Source organism: Sceloporus occidentalis, unplaced genomic scaffold (genome assembly GCF_023333645.1).
Source record: "Sceloporus occidentalis isolate IW3139 unplaced genomic scaffold, rSceOcc1.0.p SCAF_17, whole genome shotgun sequence".
Classification (NCBI taxonomy): Eukaryota; Metazoa; Chordata; class Lepidosauria; order Squamata; family Phrynosomatidae; genus Sceloporus; species Sceloporus occidentalis.
In genome coordinates this window covers 15,829,061-15,850,988 of record NW_028316997.1, presented here as the reverse complement: position 1 = coordinate 15,850,988, position 21,928 = coordinate 15,829,061, and the positions used below count along the sequence as shown (strand labels likewise).

Genomic DNA, 21,928 nt, shown 5'->3' with positions numbered 1-21,928 from the left:
CACAGTTCTTTAAAGGGATCCCCAAAAAGTAGTTGCAGTAGTTTTGCGACTTTGGGATTAGTACAGTACTAAATAAATCAATAGCTACATGGAAATATCTACCTAGATTAAAGGCTGCAAAGTATAATAGTGTTTTAAGCAAAAGTGTTCTCATTCATTACTTAGGGGTAAACCTACTACATAGATGAAGTAGTGATGCCAAAAGCAGGCAGGGTCACTATTAGCCTAATTTTATTGGCTCTGCTTTGATGACTGGTAAAGGATTTTTTTTTTTAACCTTTTTCATGGTTGCAAGTGCCATTAAGGCAAACTTCTAGGGAAAATAAGCAGAGTGCCTTTGATTCACCAGGTTAACACATAACCAACTGATTTTTAGTATTAACTTGTAACCATTGCCTTTCTTAGCTGAAGGCGCAGAAAAGACCAAACTGATGACAACACTGTCGAAATAGACATTTGCTTCATGCAATGCTTTTATTACATCGATGACGGAGCTGGGATATTGCCAGGACCTTGAGCAGTGCCATCTTCTGGCGGTGCAGTGTGTAGGTTGGTCTCTTTGTATACGAACCAAGCGTTTCCTGTCCACAAAATCAAATTCAGAAATCCAAAGGCCTAAAGAAAATAAAAAACACAGCACGTTATTTTTTTCTCAGCTTTGTGGTCTAGTCTGTTTTATGCACAACAATCCAACCAGCATTTTTTTTTTTTATTCCTAAATAAGCAGTAACGATAATAAAAAGACACCAACTAGATAAACACAACATGTTTCTGAATGTATACCAGGACATGCACTGGAAAGAAATGGCAAATGCATTGTTTCAAATAATCTGATTTCACATAAATGTTATTGTTTTGATCATAGCTATGACTCTGAACATTCATTTGCCTGTTTAAAATCTTTACTAGCTACATTTTGAAGTTTCAAGTGTGCCTACCCCTATTCCAGTGGGCTTTCCAATGTATCTGAAAGTTATGTGCCATGCATTTTACTGCATGAATTTCTAAGACAAGAACATGGAATAACCCAAAAATGCCTGCAAGTGGGAGCTCAGGGTGTATATGCCAACACATTTACAAAGTTGAGTTATACATTTGTCTTCTTTGTATACAGCTTGAAAAACAGACCACATCCACAATAAGTGCAAGTACATGTGAGATTTAAAAGCTATTCAGGTAAAAAGACTATACTGCATACAACAACTGCTTTAAAATTATCTCAGAGGTACAAAAAGTGTACATACCACAGAAATGTTAAGACTTCCCATGTGCGACTCGGTCCCAGGGCTACACTTATACATAGTTTTATTACAGTGATACTCAGCAATAATTTGTGGACTTGTTGCTACTTTGATGTCTGTTAAACCTTTGGCCCATGCAGAAGAACTGACCAGCCACATAAAGGCAAAGATGACTGTAATTATGAAATCCTAAAAGAGAAAAGGCAACATTAATCCCCACATACGTAACAATCACAATAAATTTCTTGTAGTGATGTGGAAATAAAAACTATAAAACTGCACACAAAAAAATAAATCATACTGTACATGTACACAATTATTTTGGGGATAGCTGGTCATACTACCACAAGCTGTGCACGTCTGCATACAACTGTTTTAGTTTATTAGAACACATGCAAATTCTAGAGTCTCATGCTCATCAATAGTGAGGTTTTCTTTTTTTAAAATACTCTTTGCAAGTGAAGAATGAAATAAAAATATTTGGAGTCCTAATGTTCCTAATGCGGTTACTTACCGTTAATTAAATATACAGACCGATCAGGTAATCCAAGCAGCGACAAAGAAAATTAACAGAACTATATTAGTTTTTTGTGCTTATATGTTTTGAAGGTACATTTTCACTAAGACAAACCAATGCCAGATTCAGATTTTTATTTTTCTCATCTAAAGGCATGATCAAAAAAAAAAAAAAAACTAGACTTGAAGCTCTCTGTTTCCATAGGAATAACCTATAAATGCATAAAAATCAGTAAAGTAAGTGAAACAGTATCTTAAATTGGTGGTTTTAATTTAAAAACCTAGAGGAAGGCGGTCTATTGCTATCAGGTACTGCACCCTAGAGGAGATGCCTGGGATGTATTAATATCTCAAAGGATAAGTTCTCTCTAGGGCTGAAACAACGAATCGATAAAATCGATAATAATCGATAACGGAAATCGTTGTCGACGATTTCCGTTATCGATTAATCGAGTGATCGATTCGTTGTTTACTTACCTCCGCGAGCGCTCCCCGCTTCTGCAGTCTCCGCCTTCTTTTAGTTACGTGACGCGTTCCGGAGGTAAGTATTCTTCATGTCTGTGCGAATCGCTCTGTGCGAGTGGCTCCATTCTCACAGAGCGGTTCGCTCTGTGCGAGTGGCTCCATTCTCACAGAGCGGTTCGCTCTGTGCGAGTGGCTCCATTCGCACAGAGCGATTCGCGGGGGTGGGGGTGGGGTGTGAGTGTGGGTGCAGGGCAGAGTGGGGGTGGGGATGCAGGGCAGGGTGTGAGTGTGGGGGCAGGGCAGAGTGGGGGTGGGGATGCAGGGTGTGAGTGTGGGTGCAGGGTGTGAGTGTGGGGGCAGGGCAGAATGTGGGGGCAGGGCTGGGTGCAGGGCAGAGTTGGAGACTGGGTGCAGGGGCACAGTGCAAAGTGCTGGGTGCAAAGTGCCAGGGCTGGGTGCAAAGTGCCAGGGCTGGGCGCAAAGTGCCAGGGCTGGGCGCAAAGTGCCAGGGCTGGGCGCAAAGTGCCAGGGCTGGGCGCACAGTGCCAGGGCTGGGCGCACAGTGCCAGGGCTGGGCGCACAGTGCCAGGGCTGGGCGCACAGTGCCAGGGCTGGGCGCACAGTGCCAGGGCTGGGCGCACAGTGCCAGGGCTGGGCGCAAAGTGCTGGGTGCAAAGTGCCAGGGCTGGGGCAAAGTTTCTTGAACAGTAATAGTCCACCTCTTTTCAGAATGTTTGGGGTTATTTTGTTTCATAAATATTGTGTTTGGGTTCTTGTACTTTGAAAATATTGTTTTTTATTACATCATAACAAAATAAGAATGTTAATTTTAAGTTTTTTTAACATCCAGTTCATTAAATTATTTTAAATAAACGAAAAATTTGCATATTGTTTTTTTTATCCGATTAATCGAAAAAATAATCGGTCAACTAATCGATTATTAAAATAATCGTTAGTTGCAGCCCTAGTTCTCTCCCAAAAAAAACATTTTAGTTAAGCAATATACTGTAGGGAACTGCTTACGATCAAAGTAAAATGTATTTTCTTTTTTAAATATATGAATTGTATTCCTTTTCATTATTGCCATGGTACTACATGGTGTTAGGGTTAATCACAATGGCCATTTTATTGTTAGACACATATATGTTTAAACCTTCCTGAGGCGAGCTTGTTTTGGTGGCAGAAACATGCAGACTTCCCCTAGATATTTGTCCATGCCACTCACACCATTCCCTTTGTGCTGCCCTGCTGAAGGGGCCATAAGACATTTTGGGCAATTCTATGCTTCCAACTTTGTGGAAACAGTTTGGGGAATGTCCCTTTCTATTCCAGCATGACTGTGCCCCAGTGCATAAAGCAAGGCCCTCAAAGGCATGGTTTGGATGAGTTTGGTGTGGAAGAACTTGACTGGCCTACAGAGAGCCATGACGTTAACCCCACTGAACACCTTTGAGATGAACTGGAAAAAAAGACTGCGAGCCAGGTCTTTTCATCCAACATCAGTGCCTGACCTCACAAATGCCCTACTGGATGAAATAGAAAGATTCTCACAGAAACACTCCAAAATCTTGAGGTAAACCTTTCCAGAAGAGTAAAAGCTGTTATAGGTGCAGGACCTACTACATATGTATGCATATGTATGACTGCAATGCCATAGAAGTTCCTGCTCTTTTGACTGTTAGGTGTCCCAATACTTTAGACCATATAGTTTGGTTATGTATGTATATACGAGAAACACTAGTGGCTCCACTGTATTTTTAGAGATAAACAAATCTCTAACTCCTTTGCTATTGATTCAGTTTCTATGATCAGCAAAATTTTAAGAACAATCATGGTTGCACAGTAAGATGGTACTTACAATCAATGGCAGTTTTGGAGAGTTTTCATAGAGTTGCCTGAAGCCAAGGTACAACACAAGGGCACCCATAGAGTACAGAAAGGCAAACACTGCAATAGTTACATAGAACTGTGCTGAAGATGAATAATCTCCAGTAAGATGAAAATCATTCCATTGTGACCCACAGAAGTCTCCTGATATCCCTTTAAATATAACATTATTTAACCTAAAATAAAAAAAATAAACATTAATACATTCAAAAGTACATTAAAATCAAAAGAAAGATTTTCAGTATGTTCTACAGTTTCCACTATCCACTACAAAAATGCTACAGCAGTGTTTTGAAAAATAAAATGGGAGGTACAAAGAACAGATGTAAGCTATAGCACCATTGTTCTATGTGTGTTTCTAACATTTGGAGTGCAGTTGTGACTTTCTATTTAGGTACAAATGTGCTGTCATAAGAGTACAGTAATATACAGTCATTTGACTGGGGTACAATAGGTATGAATTCATTGGAAAAGGACGGCCCTGTGTGAGAATCTATGTATGGGAATCTGAACGTGTATGTCTTCTATGCCTTTTAGGTCGTTTATATTTTTTATGCTGTGTATATATGCTGGTTCTGACCAAACCTTAGGGTTGAGCAGCCTCTCAAACAGGTGCCTCATTAATGGTGCACAGAGAATACTTTAAATTGCAATATATGGCCATATAGCGTGATAGAATCCCTTATGTTTATTTCTTAGATAGGTATTTTTTGTATTCGCTTTGTTTTGTCTACTTAATCCGTCATTATTATTCTAGCAGCAACCCAGGAATCTGAATATGTATGCCTTTTATGCTTTTTAGGATGAGCGCTCCCCTATTTTGTATATTTTTTGCTGTATCGTATGCAGCATAAGAGTGAGACAGTTTCATCACACCCAGGGCCAGCCCAAGACATAATGCCGCCTGCGGCGAAGTTTATCGCCATTATCTACCCTATCCCCCCCCCCTTTGTACTTACCTTTACTTTAAACAGTCTGCTCTGCCACAGAGCCGGCTTGTAATGCTGAGCGCTGGAAATTGACGTCACTTCCGGCGCTCAGCATTACAAGCCGGCACCAAGACCGAGCTAGAGGAGAGGGGCGCCCAGCGGGTAAGCGAAAGCCACTCGGCGCCCTTCTCCGCTTTAAAAACAAAACAAAAAAAACCCAAAACCCTTGGGGCGGGAAAGTGCCGCCTCCTCAAAAGTGCCGCCTGGGGCAATTGCCCCACTCGGCTCCATTGTAGGGCCGGCCCTGATCACACCTTTTAAATGCAAACCCAAGCTCTGACTCTCTACAGCACAAGTCTTGAGCTTTATCTTAAAAATCTGCATTTTCTTGAAGCTTTGTGTTCGGTTGCACTGTCCTGCCCAATACAAAAACCTTTCCTAGATTTCCAATATTGTTATTCACTGACATTTAGGTTTCCTTTTCCCTGAGCAATTTCAATTCTCTTCTGAGTTTATTCCAACCTAATGAATGTGATTCTATGAGGTTTTAGCTACAGAGCACCAGTGCAACCAATCACATAAACATCAACCAATCCAGGAGGATGATACCAAAACTACTGCGACACAGACAATGACACCTTGCTGCCAAGTCCGTCTCTAACCATGCCCTACTTCTTGGAGGAGTACGTTTACTTACCTAAATGGGTACATAAACGTAGCCTCAATGGTCTTGTTATGATGATATGACTCATTAGCACAAGAGAAAGACAAGTCTGTTTTTCCACTATAACCTCCACAGGTAGCAAAGGAGAAGATTGAGAAAACCTGAAGAGAAAATTCAAGTGTTATTTTACAAGACAATTTACATGACGATGTAAAAGTTGGAGCGTTTAATGACCCACACAAGAACAAGTCATATTTTGTGCTTTGACCCCTTTAGGAAGCTTTCTACAAAGGACACTGATAAAGGAAACCAAGAAAGCAAAAATGAGCAATGAAAATGTGTTTCACACACTTACCTTACAAAAATATTGAATATCAGGAAGAAAAACAAACATTTTACTCATAACATTCTCACTGCAACCACGTCCTGGTATTCAGGAAGCCAACAACCAAAGCACATGAGTAGGCAGAACAATTACAGTCACAAAAATAAAAAAGACACTGACTACAGCCAGAAAGCAGGAGCTTTAAGTGGTCATATGTATACTGGTCACTATATGTAAAATCTGTAGGTTATGAGGTTTCACCACAAACCAATATTTGTTTATATTCCAGGAGCTAGTTAGCAACAAGTCATTCTCCTACACACTTTCTGGCTTTGGAAAGAAATTGTCTATTTATCCATGTTAATATACTTGAATCTATATTGTGTGGGTGTGTATTTGACCCAGTAACCAAATCCACCACACTATAGTCCATTGCGTAATTTATCACAGTTGAACTTTTAGCGAGACACTTGGTCTTTACAAGCCACCAAAAGCCACTTTAAGTCTCATTGAAAGAAATTAATATATTCGAGAAAGTACAGAGGAGGGCTACTAAAACGGTGAATGGTTTTAATGACAAAACTTTATCAGCAAAGACTAAACGTATAGCTTGGAGGAAAGAGGATGTAGGAGAAATATGACAGAAACAAGGGCCTTCTCCACCTAATGTATCTGTTTGTCTTCGTCTGTCAATTCTAGTCTTGTCATACCCCTCGAATATATGTATTGTATTATGCACTGCGTAAATTGTTGGCGCTATATAAATAAAAGATAATATAATAATTTAAGTGATAATACTACTATTATTCAAGGATGCTGGCTGAAGCACATAACCTGTACTGACCTGTATAGCAACTACACGCCTACCAACTTTTTGGGACCGTGGTAGAGTGTAGTGGAAGTTGGGACCAATTCTACGGTGTCTGGGCCACTTAAAAATGCATACTGTGCATGCGAAGTAGCTCTACCTCCCAAGCTCTGCACCTGGTGTCGGGGGTAGAAGTTGGGAGGCATGCAAGTTTTTATTTAATTAAATGCACTGTACTTAAACAGGCATCAATGTTTTAAAAGTAATTTAGCTTATTTATCTGGCAGTCGTACGAAGCACCAGAGTGAAGACTACCAAAGACCACTGATTACAGTTGCATTATCAGTTGAATGGGCAGACACAACGAAAGCAATCCGACGTCCTTTTCATAAGCTTCTTCAAATGGTCTTGTCAGGAGCATACTCATTTTAAATGTTTACAAAACTACACTGCACAATGTTATCTGAAGGCATAAATGAAACAAACACGAGGGCACGTACTTAATGTATGTGATATGTAGGTTAAGGAATTCATTCTCACCACTGCTTCCTGACAGCATAGTAGACGGAGAGCCACAAAAACATAATTTTACTCTTAATAGTTCAACTAGTATTTTGTGTTGGCCTTTTATAACCAAAAGGCAACACTTATGTCATGCAAGAAGGGTATAGTAAGGGTTAAATAAGGGTCTTATGTCTGTGTGCGGTGCTGGAAAGTGCCTAAGGGGACCTGCAAACTGTCTGCACTAACCTGAGATATGTGTTTGTTATATGTATATGTACTTATGTACAGAATTGCTGGAATTCTTTATCGTTGTGCCTTTCATTGCGGCGAATCTGGCTGATAGGGCGGTTGGCTGGGCCATGTGCTTTGCTGTGTGGATTATCTTCTCCTTTTGTTTCAGTTTGTTATTGTGTGCAATTTGAAATTATTCCACTGATTATAACAGAGCTACAGAATCTGCTGGCGCTATATAAATAAGTATAATGTAATTTATAAATTTGTTATACATTGTTATAGCTTTGGGGGGACTAAATAAAAGACCTGTTTTCATAAAAAATTGGTGTGTTCTGTTTTATTTAAAGTTTTAACTGCTTTTCTATACATCAAGTGATTTATTGCAGGTGGTTTTCTTGGCACTAGAAACAGTTTTTTAATCATCAAACGCCATCTTTGGGAGAAATTCCTTTAAGGGGAGATGGTTTAATTAACAACCAGTCGAGAATAACTAATCTCCAGGACAATCCCTCCTCGTGATCCCCTGACAGCAGCTCCACCCAGTTTTGGCAAATAAGAAGCAGCAGCCAGCGCCCATCCCAGATATGGACTGGGATTGTAATAAAACAGCTACGATTTTGGAGGACGCTTAAACAAGCAGCTGTTGCCGAAACGCTCCCTCCATAAAGCTTCCCACTCGGAATCCGAGGCTTAGAATAGCTGCATGATCCTGTTCTGCACTATACCCCAAGCCCAGTAATATTTAGCATCTCACAGATCTTTTCCTTTTAAACAAAATGCTCATCTCTCCACACGATCCCAGATCCAATATCCTTGTAATGGATCAAGAACGGAGGCTTATTTGTGCTGTCACTCGCGCTGATCTGACAGCATGCACTGCAAATCAATAGTATAGGAAAAGTAAAATCGCGTCGCGTTTTGCACGGTAGTAAATGTGGCTTTTAAAGAGATGCAAAGATGACACACGGCTATGAAACGCGACACCCAGTTTATAAACGATAGGTATTCCCGAGTTCTATGTAACTTTCTGCATCCGGATTTGGAGGGAAGTAACCGAGCTGTGCATGCTTCCGTGACATTACAAGACACGCGTGTACTAAACAAGTCCACAGCACCGGGTGTCGCCACGGTAAATAAACGGTTTTCTATTGCGGATCACTCGCCGCCCGTATTCTAACTATCTCCCGATTGCCACCCCTCCTAACACCACAGGCCACGGTGAGTATGCCTGACCCATGCAACTCACCCACTCCAACACCTTGATAAATCCCAGGGGCTCCTTGAGCGGAGTGAAGGAAAGCTGCAGGGCGGACATTTTCTGCAACGAGACAGACACAGAGAAGCAGGTCAAGGAGATCGCCTTACAGCCAAGTGTAATAACTTCGACCGGGGTACAGGCACGGGCTTGGCGGCCTCCTTCACTACCTGAGTCAGCCGGCTCATTTCCTGCGTCAGGAGAGTACCGCCCCGGGGGAGGGGGCTCCGTACAGCTACCCTCCCACCACTAGATGTTGACAGCCGAGATCTAGTTAGACGCCATGTTACGTCATGTTCCTGTCCCGTCAGCGCTATTGTTTAATAATGTGCAATTGGTGTCGCACAAGTGTCATGGTTTTTTTTTTATACACATATATAATATGTTACTGCTGCGCCCGCTTTTCTCTATGGCGACCTTCTCCCGCTCCCCAGGCCCAAGTAGGCCTGACTTTCCGTTCGACTGTTTCCTGAGTTACCGCCTTCGATTTGTGTTCAAGCAAACTCTCCTCAACGTGACACGATGCCGCACTCAACCCGTGACTAGCATCAGCTGCCTGACACTGATCTCCGCAGGCGCTCCGATGTTGGGCCCCACCTTCAAGTACCCTATTGTGGGTGGCCCTACTGTACCAAACGCATTTCAACCACTTAGTGACCAGGGCAATTTTTTTTTTTTAATTTTTTGTCCCTTTTTTTTTTTTTAACTTGTTTCCCACTTTCTCATTTTGTGGAACCATAGGAATGGTAGGGCTTTAGTTTGAATACGGAAACATATTTATGTGTAAAACCCCCCACACTAAAATTTTGGGAAAAAAACTTTATTTTTGTAATTTATCATAGTGTTTCTTAATGCAGGATAGGTATCGCTTCTAAAAAGAAACCTTTTTTTTTGTTAATGGCTGGCATACAGGCCAGCTGTACAGTTCCCATGTCTCAAGTAATGAAAATTTGACTATGGTTACACTTACCTGGGATGTCAAACACTGACTGGAAAACTTAGATACAAGACCGAGCAAATTTACCACACGCACCAATCATAAAGTGCACTCAAGGCACAACATCGAATAGCACAAACGTTTTGTGCAGCAGCTCTTAGGCTAGGTTTCCACTTGGGTATTTTTCCTGCGTTATTTTCTTGATGAAAAACGTCAGGAAAACTGCCACTGCATTTTCCTGCGTTTTGGCGTTTTTTCTGGCGTTTAAGTCTTTCTGTGGAAATTGCTTTTTTGACCTTAGGCGGTTTTGCCAGACTTTACAAGTTAGAATTTTCACCCAGCTAAAAGGGATTAGGATAAATGTCAAGTATCAGCCCCCTCCTGATGTCATTTCCTTGGTAGAGTTCTACTTAAACACGCCCCGGTGGACCCTTTTTTCTCTTTTCTGTGGTTTGTAAGGCATGCTTTATTCCGAATGTCTGCTCCTCTAGGAAGATTGGCCCCAAATGATGGTGCAAATTGCAAAGGATACTCACTAGCTGAATAAGCTTGGAAACATCAAAGACAATTCTGGGTGCCATGCTGCTAATAAATCACACAGAGACAACAAGCAGATAAAAGTTTGACCACAGTACTGGGAAAATGGCAGCTCTTCCTCTTCCTGGGTCCTGCCCCTTTTTTGTAACTGTGGAAAAAACGCCAAGGCAAAACCCACATGGCGTTTTTCTCTCCCATAGACTTCTTTTGGAGAAAAACGCCAAGATTTCCTTGCAAAAAACGCCAGTGTCAACATGCTGCGATTTTGAAAAACTGCCACAGAGCCCAAAAAAGTAAACGCCAAAGAGAACTGAAAAAACGCCAAGTGGATATGGCATTCTGAGATTTCCTATTGAAGAATAGCTAACATCTGGCCGCCACTAATAAAATGCCGTGTGGCTGAATTGGCGTTATTATGGGCGTTTTTGCAAAAAATACCCAAGTGGAAAACTAGCCTTAATGTGCTTGCCCTATGAAAATGGAACTAACACGTATGTGTTAAATAGCACAAATACCACTCCAATCAAGAAGAGGTGTAATTCAACAATAGTAGTAACTTAATCCTTACAAGTCCTATACAACATACAGTGCAAGAAAAAATAAGCAAATCCTTGTTTGTTGTAAAATATGATAAGATCTTCATCCAAGTTACAAAAATGAACAAACAAATTATGTGTTAACTAATAACACACACATTGTATTGTTCTTGTTAATGTTGAATACACCATTCAAACGTTCAAAGTGGGAGTTGGAAAAGTATGTGAAGTGGAGTCAGGATTTAGCAAACATGGAGTTCAATCAATGAAACAGGATTAGAGGTGTATTTTAGAGTAAATTTAGAAGACCTATAATCAAGAATTGTTGATTTGAATAAAGCTGGAAAGGGTTACAAAGTAATCTCAAAAAGTTAACATATTAATCCGTTCACAAACACATTGTTTATAAATAGGAGTCCAGCCAAGATGACCCCAAGGGCTCAATGAAGGAAAAAAGAACCCTACAGTAACAGCTAGACGCTTGAAGGAATCACTGGACCTGGATAACATCTCATATTAATGCTCATATGCATTCAAACATGCATACCTCCTCCCTCTCGCACCTCCTTACTGTTCCTGCAGCTTTAGGCCACAATGTGGATTAACCCAAGTGTAAAGATGAGCCTAGATGTGCTTGCTCTCTTGTCCCTAGATGGATACCAACCATATCCCACTGACGAGGTGAATGAAGGCTGAAATGTATGTCTTGGGTTGTTGGTTCCTGCAAGCAGAGGAAATTTGCAGCACATTTTGATTCTGTGCTGGCCTTTTGGAGGAATCAGACTAATATGTAGATGGTGCAGGGGAGATTTCTCCCCTGTAATGGCACAAGAGAGCTCAAACTTGAGATGCTCCCAAGCAGGTACACACCACAGGACAGGCTATGAAGCAGCTGTCTGTTTTTAAGCATCTCATCCTCTTTTATGAGACATGATGGGGAGTAACCCTCATACTTAAATTCTCTATTAAGTAGCCATATTCTAACAATTCCCCACTTACCCATGCAACTTACTAACTTGTGTTTAATGTTATTGTTCCTGCCCCCTTACAGAATCTGCTGGAGCTTTATAGGGTGTTGTGAACAAGTTTTTGCCCCTTCATGATTTATTCTATTTGCATATTTGTCACACTCAAATGTTTTAGATCATCAAACTACTTTTAACCACTTTGTGACCAGACTGAATTCAATATTTGTACTCTCTGTGACAATGGCTGTTTTAACATTTCTGCTGTGTTTGTGTTTAGCTGTATTTTTCTTCTTTCTCATTTATTGCACCCACACAAACTATATATTGTTTTTAGGACAAGAAGGACTTTCTTTAGATATCAGGATTTTGATAATATAATCTAATGTACTATAAACAAATATGTTAGGAAAAAAAACAAAAACACCTTTTCTGTTTTTTAAATTTCTCAGTGTTTTTCCTCTTTAAAGATAATAAGAAAACCTGCTAAATAGATTGTGATATTTGTTCTGAGTTGAGAAATACCCCAATTTTTTTTGGTTCTCCCTGTTTGGAGGGCTGTCCCAGTGCCTGTTCGCAGAAGTGCACGAGAGGACAGATAGATTTACAGGGAAAGAGAGGTGCAGAAATGCTGCTCTTTCTCCACAAACAATAAGGGGTGGGCGGCATTTTAAAATTCGCCCCAGGCAGCATTTTGGCTCGGGCCGGCCCTGGAAGGGACAGATGCAGGCAATGTTTTTAAGATGGAGACGACAGTTTTTAGAGAGAGACTGAATGTGGGGAATCTTAGCATTGGAGGGAGGGAAGATGAGAAGTTCTATTTTGGAGAGGTTAAGTTTCAAGAAACGTGCAGACATCCAGGTAGAGACAGATGCAAGGCAGTTAGTTACATGATCTAAGACAGAGGGAGAGAGATCAAGGGAGGATATATAGATCTGGGTGTCATCAGCATACAGGTGGTATTGAAAGCCAAAGGATGAGATCAGTTTGCCAAGCTAGGAAGTGTAAAGAGAGAACAGAAGGGGTCCTAGAACAGAGCCTTGGGGTACCCCAACTGAGAGAGGGAGGGGAGGGGAAGTGTTACTGGAAACTGAGACGTTGAAGGTATGATCAGAGAGGTAGGAAGTAAACCAGGATAGAGCAGTGTTGTGGAGGCCAAGATCATGAAGCATTTGAAGGAGAAGAGGGTGGTCCACAGTGTCAAAAGTAGCAGACAGGTCCAGTAGTATTAGCAAGGAGTAGTGGCCCTTGGATTTAGCAGTGAGTAAGTCATTAGTATCTTTAGTAAGGGCGGTCTCAGTAGAGTGTCGAGGGCAAAAATCAGATTGAAGAGGGTGAAGCAGGGAGTTGGAATCCAGAAACTTAGTTAACTGGGTATAAACAATTATTTCTAGAAGCTTGGAGGTGAAAGAAAGTAGAGAGCTGGGACGGTAATTGGAGAGATCAGATGGGTCAAGTGAGGACTTTTTCAAGATAGGAGTAATGGTAGCATGTTTGAAGGAGGATGGGACAGATCCAGTAGTAAGGGAGAGGTTGAAGATATGAGCTAGAGTAGATACAAGGGTAGATGAAAGAGACTGGGTGAAATGGGAAGGGATTGGGTCAAGGGGGCATGTGGTTGAACAAGAGAAAAGAAGAAGATCATGTACATCATCTTCAGTGACAGCAGAGAAATGAGTTAATATAGTGAAAGGAGAAGAGGTCAGTGGGTAGGGGGGGGCGCATAGTCGGAGGGTGAGGGCAGGGTGGTGACTGTGCAGATATATCATCTCTGATAGTTTGAATTTTATTATTTAAGTATGTGGCAAAGTCAGATGCATCAAGGTTAGTGCAAGGGGTAGTGGGGATCGGTCGAAGTATTAAAGAGTCATTTAGGGTTGTGAGACAGGGAGGAGATGGGGACAGTGAAGTGGGTTTCTTTAGCAAGGTTGAGAGCAGAGTAGTAGGAATGTAGCATTAATTTTTAGTGCAGAAAGTCAGACATGGAATGAGACTTTCGCCAACTACGTTCAGCAGTGCGGAAACATCGTGGTAGGTGTCGGGTTACAGTTGTGTGCCAGGGTTGGAAGAGTGTACATCGTGAGGAGCAAGTAGTAACTAGTGCTGCATGTTCAAGAGCAGATGTGAGAGTGCAGTTATAGACAGAGGTAGCATTGTTAGCGCACTTCATGTTTGAGATAGGAGAGAGGAGAGGGAGTAAATTGATTGAGAAGTTAATAGAGCTGAGGTCTCTGGTTAGGTGGGGTTGGGGTGCAAGGGAGTGAGTAGGAGGCAAGGCTAGAGAGCAGGAAAGGAAGTGGTGGTCAGAGAGGGGGAAAGGGGAATTAGAGAGGTTAGTGAGAGAGCACATGCTAGAAAAAATAAGGTCCAGGGTGTGACCATCATGAGTAGGGGAGTTAATATGTTGTTGGAGATTAAAAGAGGAGGTAATAGAGGTAAAATAAATAAGCCATGGGACTCAATGGGGTGTCAACTGGGATGTTGAAATCCCCAAGGACAACAGAAGGAATGTCAGAGGAGAGGAAGCCATGAGGAGAAGTGATCAAGAAATATGTTAGCCGGGCCAGGGGGGCGGTATATAACAGCAATGCGTATGGAGATGAAATGGTCAGATAGCATGGACTTCGAATGAAGAGAAAGAGAGTGGTGGTGCAGAGGGAATAGGTTGAAAAGTACAAGTAGGGGAGAAGCCTACCCCTCCACCCTTCCTGTCATCAGGTCTGGGAGTGTGAGTAAGGTGTAGGCCACCATAGGAGAGAGCAGCAGGAGAGGTAGTGTTAGAAGGGGATAGCCAGGTTTCAGTTAGAGCGATAAGGTGTAAGGAACTAGAGACAAAGTTGTCATGTAGGGCTGTTAGTTTGTTACAGACCAAACGTGCATTCCAGAGTGCAAAGGTAAATGGGGGGTAGGAGGAGCGGCAGGGTATGTGAACAAGATTATACAGATATAATACAGATACAGCTCACTGACCGGCTCCCTTCTCTAGGAATGCCCCTTCCCAACCCATCTAACTGGATAGGGATAATTGATTAACTTAAAAGGGCTATATTTTATTGAAAATACAAAGATTTTTTTTTATTAGTATTTTTATATTACTGTGTTTAGGACTGTGTTAGCAAACCTAATACTAATATTTCCAATCCAAGACTTTCTCTGAAATTAAACATGCTACACCAAATTACCTCTGTTTTGTAGTTCATCTGACATTTTTTGGAATTAATCCTTTTGCTGCACTTAAGTTTGCAAATCTTCTGCCGGGGTAAGTAGGAGATGGGTGCTCTTGGTTTAGCATCCAATGGACAGTCTCTCAACACTAGCAATTTTGGCATTACTTTCACTTATGGCTTACTACAGGACACAGAGTATATGATATATACAGTATCTCCTATGTAGCTAGCAGTAAATAAAAAGGAACTGTTCTTGTACAGTATAAAAATATGGATAACAAGTATACTGCTTTAAGTGTCTTGGTGATCAGAACTTGCAAACTGCAAGATCCTCACTAGATGTCACTAAATCCACACTCTGCCTGCATTTCTGGCTAGAAACAGAAATTGAGAGGGTTGTTTGATGTAAAGTTTGAAATGTGATATTATCACCATAACAACCAGTGGAATGGTCCAACCATAATCAACATTCCATTGGCTTGTTAGGTGATAAGAACAATTTTACAATGCACTAGAATCACATTTTATGTAGAACCCCGACAGAAACTGACAAGATAAAAGCTATTTGCGATCTAGTGTTCCCATCTTTTTCTACCTACTGTAAAACCTTGCTGTTGCCGCCAAATGTGTTAAATAAAACCACTTCAATACCTGTTCTCATAGAAACATTGACTTGTCATTAATTAAAGATACACTTAATTGAGTCACCTGCATTCAAGCAGGGATATGAATCATAACATACTGGTCGCAAAATAACCAATAGGTACATATATATAGGATCACAACCATGTAGAACAGGAAGGAGTCGGCTCCAGACTGTGTGACCCTGAGAATCTGCCCCATCACCCTGAGATTGGGGCAAAAGCCCTGAGGTTAAGCACCTGACAATGTTTAGACCAGGGCTCAACAAACCCTGGGCATCAGGTTGCCATGGCAACTATAGATTACTTTCTGACACCTTGTAAGTAAGGAAGCTGCCCTCCATGCTTGGTTACAGGGCAGCACTGAGGCATTTAGTTTAGGACTACAGGGCAGTACTGAGGCAAGTTCCCCTGATGCATGGCATCCAGGTGCCCACATTAAGTGACCCCCGCAGTAGAAAAGAGGCAGGAGTCGGCAGTTCACACACAGTGCAGACAGGATTCCGCAAGGAGGTAAGGAGAGCAGTGTATGTGTGTGTATATGTATAGCGTTACAGTCAACATGTGTGTATTAGAATTGTGCATTCATTTTTGTATGAATGAGAGTTGGACTGTAGGTGACAGTAACAGTTAGTGTAGGAGAGGCTGAGAGAAATGCTCATTGTTCACCTACTATACTGCATCAAGACAGAAAACACACCCCAGGATGCACTGTGACCGCTCCAGAGAGAGGCCAGAAGCACCATAGCAGGAGATTTTGCCTCTAGCAAGATGGCGGCACCCACTTAAATATAAACCAGCTCCCAAGATGGTCTTTCCAGACTGCAGGTACTGCATTTAACCATGCAAAGTCAATGGAGCTCAGCTTACTAATCACAATTTGATTGTATAATAATAATAAATAATAATAAAATATAATAATATACATATATATATATATATAAAAGTTTGCATATATATATATAAGTATTATAATATATATAATATATTACGTTTGTTTTTATGACAAAGTCTTAAAATTAGCACTGAATCTTCCCAAAAATCCCTTTTGATGGGGTAAACTGGATTGGCTGGCTTCAAAGATGTCCTAAATAGGACATGGGCACAGATTGACCAGATGCTAAGGTTTGTTTTGAAAAAAATCTGCACCTCCCAAACAACCCGACAAATCTATGCATGAGTGGTATCAGTGTACTCAAGACATGTTGCTGAACACATATCGGGGTGTTTGGCAGTGACAAGTACCAGGAGCTGTTAGTTCATTCAAACCTGTCCCAAATGACACAAAAGTGGCCACTTGCCCTTATGCAGACACACTTGCCATAACTTACAAACATTGTCCCTCTCTTACTGATTTCCACCTACCTGTATTCATTTTCCTTCTCTTTCTCATTCTTCCCTTTTTCTTTCTTTCTTCTGCTGGTTTGAAAGAAAAAGGTGGTCATACCAAATATTAATTTGTTTTAGATTTTTTTCTTCACTCACTTTACATTCTGTTAAATAGCTATTTTTAGGCTTTGGATATGGCACTATGTTTTAGACAGGGAATGATGTTCATTATTTTTTTTGGTATGGGCTTAGTGCCATGATTTTATTCTGGTATTCACACCCAGTTACTACTGACATCACTTCCAACAAGCCTATGTGTAGGTTACTGTGATATAAGAGACACCTCTTATGCCTGGGGTCATGTTGCAGTCTTCTCTAAACAGCACATCTAATAAGTTGGAAAAATCAAAATGAAAACAATTTAGAAAAACTAGATAAAGTTCCCAAAATGTTGTACCCCTCCCAATAAAAATATGAATAAAAAAATCCTTTGCTGCTCACCAACCACCCAAAACTAGTGTATAGTGGCAAACTCCAATATGATCCTGCACGGTTTTTCCCAGAGTAATATCGGCATACGTGGAAACTGGGTCAGTTTCTTCAGTCTCTGGGCAGGGAAGTGATATCCTTAAATCCATGGCTCTAATTTTGCATGGTTAGTTATAAACCTTTGAACCTTTTCAAAAATATCATTTAAAAGGCGTGTTCACTTAACAGCGATGCTTCAAGCTGTTTTATAAATATTTACATTGTGCTTTGTTACATTATTGTAGTCCAAAAACAGCATGCACTATAAATGTATCAGTCAAACATAAAGTAAAAATATTAAATTACCATATAAATATTAAAAACAGCTGCAAAAACACATATGCTTTTATGTACTTGGTCATGGTCACATTGCGTTACCTGTCAGGAGTAGTGCGACAACCTGCATCAAACACAGGTGGAAGCTTCAAAGGAAAAGTGAGTTGCGCATGTGTGTGTCTGAGTATGTATGTGTCTCTGGGTATGTTAGTATGTGTGTCTGGGTATATTAGTATGTGTATGTATGTTAGTATGTCTTTGTCTGGGTATGTTTGTGTGAGTCTGGTTAGTGTATGGTAGTGTATTAGAGTATGGTTAGTGTGTGTGTCTGGGTTTGTTAGTATGTGAAAATGTATCTTTGGATATGTTAGTGTGTGTCTGGGTATATTTGTTTGTGTTTGGGTATGTTAATAAAAGTGGTAGTGTATTAGAGTATGGTTAGTGTGTGTGTGGGTTTGTTGGTGTGTAAACATGTGTCTTTGGGTATGTAAGTGTGTGTCTGGGTATGTTAGTCTGTAAACATGTGTCTTTGAGTATGTAAGTGTATATCCGGTTTGTGTGAGTTTAAGCACCTGGACATGTTTGTGTGAGTGTCTGGTTAGTGTTGAGTATCTGTGTGTATAAGAGTGTTTGGTTGTATTAGTGTCTGGGTATAGTACTGTGAATGTCTAGGTTTGTGCGTCTGTGTGTGTTGTGTGAGTGCCCCTTCTGAGGTCAGGCTCTGGATAATTCTGTAAATAACCTAGCAATAGCATGCATGCATATTTTTATTTGTTGATTTATCTTTAATAATTAACAGAATTGCATCTTATATTGTAGATTCATGCCTTATATATGCATTGATAAACACAGTGAGTAAGATTGGGTGGGATGTTTAAATTAGGCTTAGCCACCCGAAGCACAAAGCTTCTTTACAAAGACCTGTATTTTTGCATAGTCATGCTGCACAAATAAAATTCCTTCCATCAACCTTCCCTTCACGTCAGAGCTATACCTTGGACAACTATACCAGTATTACCTCATTCTCAAACAGAGCTTTTTGCCACCGAACCACAAAGGAAATTGCAATTAGTTAACAGAATTAAGTGACTTTGTAAAAGAGAAGTTCGTAGGTGTGGAAGGAACTAGATGCTGTGTCTGACTCTAAATGGAGGAGGATAGGGCCATTTTTGACAACTCCAGCACAAGCTTGTTAAACAAGGATATTTACTATGAAACAAATAAACTTAGGGAACCAATAACCACAGTAAAACATCAAAGATAACAGCAATTAGACATTGGATGACTAGATGTGGTTATTGGTTCCCTAAGTTTATTTGTTCTGTCCCTGGGTTATCTCTCTACCTCTCTGCATTTCTCACCTCCAGACCTATTATTTACGACACCCCACTCAACCCCCCCCCCTTATACCATCATTTGTTTTAAGTTGTAACCTCTATCATGTTGATTAGTATTGCTTCAGACCTGATGAAGGGAGGATAACTCTCGAAAGCTTGTCTTTTTAATATTATGTTAGTCCAATAAAAAAGGTATCACCGCATACTCTGCAATACTCTATTTTTTGACATCGTGTCTACTGGACTAATACGGCTTCACCCTTTTACATTATATATATATATATATATATATATATAGATATATAGATAGATATACCGATCAGCTATAACATTATGACCACTGAACATTTAGTCCTCAAAGTTGATGCGTTAGATGCAGGAAAAATGGGCACTCAGAGGAGCTACTGTAACTCAAATTGGTGAAAAGGTTAATGCTGGTTCTGATAGAAAGCTGAAAGAACACACAGTGCATTACAGTTTGTTGCGTATGGGGATCAATCCGGGTGCCCATACTGACCTCTGTCCACTGCAAAAAGCACCTAAAATGGACACTCGAACATAAGAACTGGATCATGGAGCAATGGAAGAAGGTGAACTCCAACCATTCAGTCCAATAATTACTTTGCAAATGATTATGTTTAGCAATATAATGCTTTAGCTAAAACACCCATAATTAGTAATGTTACCTTAATAAGTAACTTACCTTAATATATTCACACAAGTACCAACCCATGATCTGGTATTATTCTCTTGCAACCTAGAAGCTTCCTGGAGAGTGGGAACATGACATAATCATGTAAATATGGATGCTGTTAATGCCATCTGATGACCCATATGGAAAAATGTATTGAAAAGGCCACAAGATAGTTTTCATATACTTGCTAGACCCACTACTTGCTTGGAGGCTGTCAGTAGCTAAAGTGAAAATAAAGCAGCAGTAAAAAAAAAACACTGGTTTGGTTTGCTTTACTGATCTCTGGGAGAAAAATCTGTAGGAAGATACAAAGAAATAAGAAAAAGGTGATTGAAACAAAGTTATTTAATGTTCATTATTTCACATGAATGCATACATAACCTACATAAATAAGCCATTGTCATTGTAAGAGCCAATTCAAAGTCACTATTAAAATGAAAAAAACAATCTATTTGGGGAGTACTAGTAGATTGGCAAATGTTCCCATAAAAAAATGAATAGCGCAAGTCTACATCATAATTAGTATTTACCATCTAGGATGCACAGGCACGCTGACCTTTTCTAAAATTAGAAAGGAGACTTTTCAGAATTTTTTTTCACCAAGGTCATATACTTTAGAAGTCAAACAGATAAAAATAGCATATGTACAAATGCACACTATGCTCAGTGGTCAGAGCGCTGCCAAGTTAGGCCCTTGGGTAGACATTCACTAGCACTGCAGGTGCTAGTGACCTATAATTGAAAACAACCTAAGCTTGTCTGTAGATAAAACAAATGCTTTCCCACGATTCCTTAATTTTGTTGGAAGTCATATATAATCATTTCTTTTATGTAAACCAAATATTTTAAAACAAGGATTTATTTTACAAATATGAAACTTCAAATATAACAGTATATCTATGCAAAGCACTGGGTCATAAAGTGTATAAAAATATTAATGTAGTTAATTTTACTATTTTTTAACATTAGTTTTAGGGTAATTATATGTGAAAAACACATTAGGACCCTTGCGCTGTATCTATGATATTTAATAATATCTTCTAAGCTGTGCTTTTTGTTTCCTATCCTGAAGTCATCTCCATTCAGCAATATAACAATAGGTGAGAGATAACTTTTTGGTGAAGATGAAAGCAGCCATACATACGAGCACAGCACACCCTGACTAGTTTCCATATCTGTAAAAAAAAATTCTTCGCTCTCACCAACCAATTACCAACATACTTCACAACTACTGCAATATATGTTTATCGATGCATATACTTAGTGCATGTACACTCATGTCCCACATCTGGTTTTGATACATTGTGAGGAACCCACGTGAAATACTAGCAAGGTTGAAGGGAACTCTTTTCAGCTGCATCTCTCACGAAGCATTCTTTACAGGAACTAGGTTATGAGCCTGGCAAAAATCTGCTGAAAATAATCTATTCTATTGATATGGGATGTTGAGGGGTTCCCAGAAATTACCAGAAATTTTCATGTTTGGATACATTACCTTCTCAGAAGAAGACACAGCACTAGTTTGTTAGGAAGCATGTTTTTATTGACTTCTTGGAGCACCATTTTTACACTCATAAATAAAGGAATGTAACATTCTTAAACCTGTATTACAATCAGTGTTCAAAGTAAAACTGATGAACTAGGCAATGTTTTATATGGTAAAATAATTTTTTTTCTGTGAAGGGTTTGTGGATTCAGCAGTACATCTAACGGTGCATAAAGTTACAAAATGATACATTTATAATATATAAGTAAGTGGATTAGAACCTTTTTATTCTGATAAAATAGTTAATAATACCGTAATTATTTTGTTTGTTCTACTGTGGCACTTCTGCAGACATCTGTAATCATTGTTGTGGTACACATTGTTCTGTTTGTAGAATGAACATGCACATGGCAAGATCAAGGTTTTTCTAGTAATATTTTTAATATATTTAATATTTGATTGTTAGATGATCATGTTTATACAGGTGATAGGTATTTTTTCTTAGTTGTTTATAATTTTTATTTCAGAAACAGGAAGTTCTACTTACCGAGAGCTTCTTTTCCCTGTCAATCCCTGGTGACACTAAGGATAGACTCCTCCTCCGTACCTGATAGGGCAGGACTCAAAACTTTAAAACACCCTCCTACTAACACCAGTGAATACCAAA

General features: G+C 40.0%; 1 protein-coding gene across 1 annotated transcript; it reads right to left on the bottom strand.

The window, feature by feature from the left end:
- Positions 1-477: 477 nt before the first annotated feature.
- LOC149302893 (synaptophysin-like protein 1) lies at positions 478-8,888 on the bottom strand. The gene is made up of 5 exons (XM_089482093.1): positions 8,820-8,888; positions 5,736-5,863; positions 4,081-4,285; positions 1,245-1,430; positions 478-615 (listed from the first exon to the last, which is right to left on the bottom strand). Exons 1-5 carry the CDS (start codon positions 8,886-8,888, stop codon positions 478-480), a joined length of 726 nt encoding a protein of 241 aa, XP_089338219.1.
- Positions 8,889-21,928: the final 13,040 nt, after the last annotated feature.